General features: G+C 32.9%; 1 protein-coding gene across 1 annotated transcript; it reads left to right on the plus strand.

Moving 5' to 3' along the window:
• Window positions 1–1,384: 1,384 nt before the first annotated feature.
• Window positions 1,385–5,112, plus strand: LOC148271881 (histone-lysine N-methyltransferase PRDM7-like; the record flags this gene model as incomplete). Its single annotated transcript, XM_088240804.1, has 2 exons — window positions 1,385–1,629; window positions 4,966–5,112. Coding segments are annotated over 2 exons (392 nt in total), but the record flags the coding sequence as incomplete, so codon positions are not given.
• Between the last annotated feature and the right edge of the window lie 1,559 nt (window positions 5,113–6,671).

The following is a 6,671-nucleotide window of genomic DNA, read 5'->3' on the forward strand; positions in this document are numbered from 1 at the left end:
TGTGCTTTCACACTTATAGATTACAAATAGATTTATATTAATAACAAAGATACTCACTTGAAAATGTCACAAAAAAGTCAAAGCTGGTCCATTAGTTATTACCAGTTTTAGATTTAATTATGACTCATCACAAGAGCCCCATCTCTGGTTAAACTAATAGCCCAGTATTTTAAAGACTCATTGAGAATAGAATAGAATCACTGTTTCTATCCCCACTGCATTGATGGTTCCAATTAGGATATATCAAGATTATTTTTAATTACTGTTAGTATTTAACCACTCACCGACTTTTTATGTCTACCGGTTTTGTCAGGACACTCACTACACCAACACTTTACCATCACCGTAGTATACATAGTATTTACGATTATCTTAGCCCCTCCCCTTCCTGACCCCCACCCCCACACATTCTGCAATATATTGCTAAATATTATTAACCTTATTTTTGTGCATGTTCGGACATGGTGGTGTTTGCATCCCGTTTAGCTCTGCATTTAATTTATGTATTTTTTATAAATACTATGCATACTACGGTGATGGTAAAGGCGAAAGTGTATTTTGGTATTTGCATGTTGTTGTAATGAGTGTCCTGACGAAGAGACGGGTACGTCTCGAAACCGATAGACATGAAAATTCGGTAAGTGGTTAAATACTAATACATATTAACTAACATTAATTTCAATGTTTGACCACAAACTTAATGTTTAGATAGCCATTTGTTGTATTTACGCTCTTACACAGAAATAAAATAACTACAGTCCTTAAAATATAGTTTGATTAAAATGACAGCTGTCAAACTAATGTCACTAGTGATGGGAAATTACTGATCACTGATCATGTACCAATCAAATCGATTTTATCAGTTTTTTCGTGCAAAGATGAAACTCTGTTCCCGAAAATTGATATAAAAACCCTAAAACAAGCCTATTATAGTGTGTTTAAGACAATTATTTACTAAAAAATAAGACATTAAATACTTTTTTTTCATAAACAACAATAAATTATTTTTTATTCAATCGAATTACATTGATCAATTTGTCCCATCTCTAACATTTTTGCAAAATGTCCAAAATGACATAACCTTGTAAGAACGTCGTTAATAATTAGGTTTATTTTAGTTGTTTTATTTATTTTTAAAGCTGATTACATAATTATGTTGATTTATATGTCAAGCATTGTATTAAAAAAATATATTAACATGCCAGATACCAATGATTTTTCGGGTGTCAATATAAATCACTCCTTAGACGTCACTACAAAGTTATGTCGTCACTTTTACTGACAACTGTCATTCTAATCAAGCTAAGTTTTAAGGACCATAATATTGAATTTTGATTTGTGAGAACAAATAAAATAAAATAAATAACATGTTGATCGGGCGCAGGGTGTGATTTGTGCGAAGCGGAGTTTGCGGAGTTCTGCCCTCGGCACGGGCCCCTCCTGGTGGTGGCGGACAGTCCCGATGCCGAGCTGGGCTGCCCCCCCCTAGTCCGACTGGGGCCCTCCAGCATAGTGGGAGCGGGGCGCGGAGTGTGGGCCGCCCGGCACCTCCCCGTGGGCCTGCGCTTCGGCCCCTACCGAGGGCAATCCGTGTACACGGCGTCTCTGTCTAGTGCCTATGTCTGGCAGGTCAGTGTGAACTGTGTGTTCAATATTTATATTTTCTAAACGGTGCTGTTAACCATACAACTAATTTAAATGGCATATTTAGTAAAAATAAAGATTAACTTTTTGTCATTTTCTTAAATCATTTTTCTTGACATTTCCTTTTTCATATTTGACACTATCTCTCTCGACTGTTTTTACTTTCTTTCTTCGTTTGTTTCTTAGCATTTGTAATTTTCTATCTTTGTTCATTTTCTTCCTTAATTTTTGAGATTTTCTTTGTATTTTTCTTTTCGTTTCTTACCACTAACATATTTAAAATAAAAATAAAAATTATTTCACATAAAACATTATATTTTTCTTTTCTATATGAACACCTCTCTGGGCATAACCCGTGTTGAGGCATTCATTTACATTATTTTTATATTATGTTCTAGTACATGATAAATATAATATTTTTTTATTTATTTAACTTTTTGTACATAATGTTATTTGTCCATTGGCGGGCTTATTGCCAAATTGCAATTTCTTCCAAGCAACCGATAAAATAAAAGAATTATTTTTATAATTCAAGTTACAGAACATATTCAATAGAAAAAAAAGATTAAAAAGCTAAAAATATATAAAAATAGAAATAAACGTATTTGTTTATAAATTACCTTAAATCAAAACTATTACTCAATGGGGAAAAGGATAAAAGAAGAAAGAGGAAAAGGGAAATGAGGAGAGATTAAGGAAGAGAAAGGAGATGTTTCTTCAGACGTGATTTAAACAGAGATAATGTAGTAACATCTTTGATGATGGATGGGAGATGATTCCACAGTAGAGCCGCATGGACACTATGTGAGTTAGACAAGAAAGAGGATAATCGATAACACTGTAATGATATTTTTATTTAAGAAGAAAATATAAAAAGAAAAATAATGTAACCCACTAAACCGCGAAACCGGCTTGTCAGCAGGTTTCTTATTTTTCCTTTACAAAGAAAAACGTTAGAGAAATTATGTCAATTTATAAAGTAATATAAACATTATTGAGAACTAAAAGCATACGTTTATTTCTACACAAAATTTATTTACAAAAATTTAAATAGATGACTGTTAACATAAAATAATAATCAATAGAAAGCCTTGTTACATATGAGCCATTCATTTTTTTTTTCTTCAAAGTTTTGTCAACATTTTCTTTTAAAATCATCTTATTAAAAAATTTAGTAATTGAATGAAGTGTTCTTTGGCCATACTTGTTTACAAACCTCGGTACTGACAAGCCTTCACGTTGTGCTAGCCTTGTATTAAATTCATTAACATTTTCTTGTATACCCACGAACAGGCCATGCCTTTGTAGGATTTTTTGTTTACTATTTTTCTATTAAAATGTGTTTTATTGATATGTAATTATACTTTTTTTTTTAATACTCTGTTTTATTATTATGTTTATTGTAAAAAAACAAAAAAAAACAAAATTAAAAATTATGTGTATGTATATACCTTTTCTGGTAGTTACTATCAAATTGATATCTAGTAACCAATTTGAGCCATAGAACATAAATAGCAGACATACAACAATAATTCCAAGTTCAAATAGACTACCGTTTTGGTGGGGTGACCATCTCAAGGCAGTTTTCAGGATCCAAATCCAGAAGCCATTTTCTAACAAATAATTTGAATATCTGTTTATTTGTATTCAATTTTAAAACAAAAGGTAGTGTTGTAAATTTTGGGGGCAAGGTTCATGTTGTGACTCCTCTGACCAAACAATGTTGTCATTTTAGGTGGCACAAATAGCTGTCTCTTTTTTTATCTTGTTTCTTGTTAATCTTTATACATTCCAAATTTGTTGCAACAGAGAGGGAAAACCTTTTTGAGAAGGGAATATGAAACTGTTCCAATGATCGAGACAGCCTTTAAAGAGATGCTCTGTCGGATCAGCTAAAGGTCGGCGTCCTCTCGCCCCGAAAAGGCCAGGATGAGCAGATCCAAAATCAAAACGATGCTCATTGCGTTGATTCCCAGATATTGAATGTAGTCAACTGGTTTTAAAATCTGGTGCAAACAATTCATATCAAAGGACTGGTCCATCACGAGTTTGTACCACCTGGTACAACTGTGAAGCTAAACTTTACATCGAAGTGATAAAAATACTGAAACACAGGAATTAACGCATCTGGCTGGTCATCACAGACGACTGGAAGTTGCATCACGACAACGCGTGGGCCCACAGCGCCTTCCTCGTCACCAACTACCTGGCTACTTACAGGGCCAATGTTTTCCCTCTCTGTAGCAACATTTTATATCTAAATAACTCCTTAGAGAGGAAATCCAGTCTGTCTGCAAACATTTGAACACACTCCAAACATTGTTGAATTAACTAATTGGTAAAAGAAGAAGTATAAAAATTGGAAAATTGTTTTCAGGCATTGCCTAGTAGGTAAATTGGTTCAGCCGGATGAATCTCACCCACATGATAAAGGTTTCAGCTATTTTACTTTGCAAAAGTCAACAGATGGAAGAGTTGAGGAAATGTGGATTTTTTAACATAGGCAGAATGGAGAATGTTATACAGTGTGTAAAGTGGCCACTTAAACCAGCCAATGACAGGTCATAAGCCCTGTTAATGCCTAGACTTCCAAATTCCCTTCTCAAAAATGTTTTCCTCCTCTGTTGCAACAAATTTAGATCTAAATAACTCCCTAGGAAGGAAATCCGACCTGTCTGCAAACATTTGGACATACTCAAAATCTTGTTTCATCAATTCCTTTTTTCATATCATAATTATTTCCTTTATTTATTTATTTTACAGAAAAACCAGTCAACAATGATATAATAACATAAAAAAGATACAGTTAAAAGACAGACCAGCGAAGTTTCTAAATAAAAATTATACATATTAAACTGTGGTACAACAAAAGGGTGTGTTTGTATGTATTTGTATGCGAGTAAGTGTAGAGGTGTGTTTGTGTGTATTTGTGTGGGAGTAAGTGTTCAGGTGTGTGTAAGCGTGGGTATCATTAAATAGCTAGTGGGAGTGTATCTCAGCCAGAAAGAATGGGTCTTCTTAATTTATTGTTAAATAAATTAAGGGGTATGTTAAATATATCAATAGATGAAAAAAAAGCATTATAGCTTGAGCAAAAACGATAGAGGAAAGAGTGTTGTGCATAGTTAGTGCTACAGACTGACAGATGGAATAAATACTTATTTCTTTTCACGCGATAGGGAGCATTCAGATTAATTTTGGAGAATAGGTCAAAAGAGTCTACTTCATTATTTTAATTAATATAAATAACATAATTCATATATAGTACGTGTATTTTCAAGGCTAAAAAATTGAGTAAAAAATTTATTGCTAACCTCCAAGGTTCGCCGCAGTGGTGGTAGATCAAGGTATGTGGATGGAGCCGATCCAGCACGGGCCAATTGGCTGCGATTGGTCAACTGCTCCAGAAATATTTCAGAACAGAATCTCCAGGCATTTCAATACAAAGGAGAGATATATTACAGGTAAACAATTTACTATATCTTGAATATGTTTGTATCTTTGGGGACAGGCACCGGAGTACACCCCCGAGGAATTTAATCCATCAACAAAAGTGGAATGTACGTTTGAGATGAAAATATGAAAGTCAATGCGAATTTTTTTTTATTTTTTATTTATTATAATTTTTTCTTTGCATTTTACAATAGGTTTACATAAGTTACAAATACAAAAAAAAACTATCACATTTGAACAAAAAAAAATCCCCCAAAAGGCCTAAGTGTGGATTTACTTTTAAAAAAAATGAAATAGAGGCTACTGGAAGAATACGGTAGATATCAAAAAGTTAAAAAATGAGTGCTAATATTAGAACACAATTTTTTAATCACGAAACGAATTGAAGCTAATTAAATCTGCTTTGTTTAACAATACTTTCAACAAAAATTGTGAAATAGACGAGTTGAAACTTTTATGTGAACAAATGGAAAAGTTGAAGAACTTTGGATCTTCAACAATAGGCAGAAGTCGATTTTTTTAGCCAACATATATTTATAGGAAAATGAATGAGAGGATTTAAAGTGCTCAAAAGTTTCTGCATTCTAAGGAAATTTAATATTTAGTTTTTTTTCTCCTAGTAGGCTTCACTCTATGTCCGAGTTGATTGCTTCAATTCTTGCGTGAATAGAAAACATTTTTCTTTTTAAAAGTCACTTAAGAGGATTTGCGGTTATAGAGCTTTTGGATGAATAGGTATTTGGACATAGTTTCTATCACTCTCCCTCAGATGTCTCCCAATACTGTGCGAAAAAGACAACTGCAATTCTGACTAATTATACCTAACTAAAATTGACAAAATCGACGTCTCTTATTCCCGATTTTCGCACCCCAAACCGGACCCAATTTTGTTTTTTTTTACCTTTTAAGTTTTTCTAAAATATTTATCACATTTTTATACCAATACCAAACATTTACTTACTGTAGTACTATAATCTAGGAAGAAAATATGGGAATGAATTTGTATGAAGAAAAGTCAGACCATGTTTCCTCTTAACTTCGATTTTAATTTCAGTGCCGACAATATCGACGTTTATTATAATTTAGTACAGCTTCTTTCTTTCAATAATAAAGTAACATAGTAAATAATAGTAAAAGAATTTAAAGTCTGAAAAGTATTCATTATAGTGCCTCTGTGAACTTGGTGTAGTAGTTTTATTTTATGTGAGTGAAAAAAATGTTTAAAGAGTTTGTGTCAATGATGTCATTTGCAAATTCTAAAATAAAACTTGCGCGTGGTGAAAAGTATCACTTTGCATTTTTATTTTTAATTAAATCGTGTCATATCTGTTCCGGACGCGCATAATAAATAAATAAGTTAATAAAATTAAATAAATTATGAATAGATAGCTAGGTACCTCGGTATTTGTTATCTGAGTACTAAGTCCTCAATAAAGACGAATAATTCACTTTCAGACCTGGCCTCAGCGATACCGGTGGCAATACAGCCAAGAGAATACGACTTTAAAATATTTATTTGTAAGGACTTTGAGCTGTTGCGCGCGTTGCAGGTATCATTCTAATGACCCGTACAA

Source organism: Micrasema longulum, unplaced genomic scaffold, assembly GCF_059751315.1.
Source record: "Micrasema longulum isolate JH-2025_06_02 unplaced genomic scaffold, ASM5975131v1 h1tg002609l, whole genome shotgun sequence".
Classification (NCBI taxonomy): domain Eukaryota; kingdom Metazoa; phylum Arthropoda; class Insecta; order Trichoptera; family Brachycentridae; genus Micrasema; species Micrasema longulum.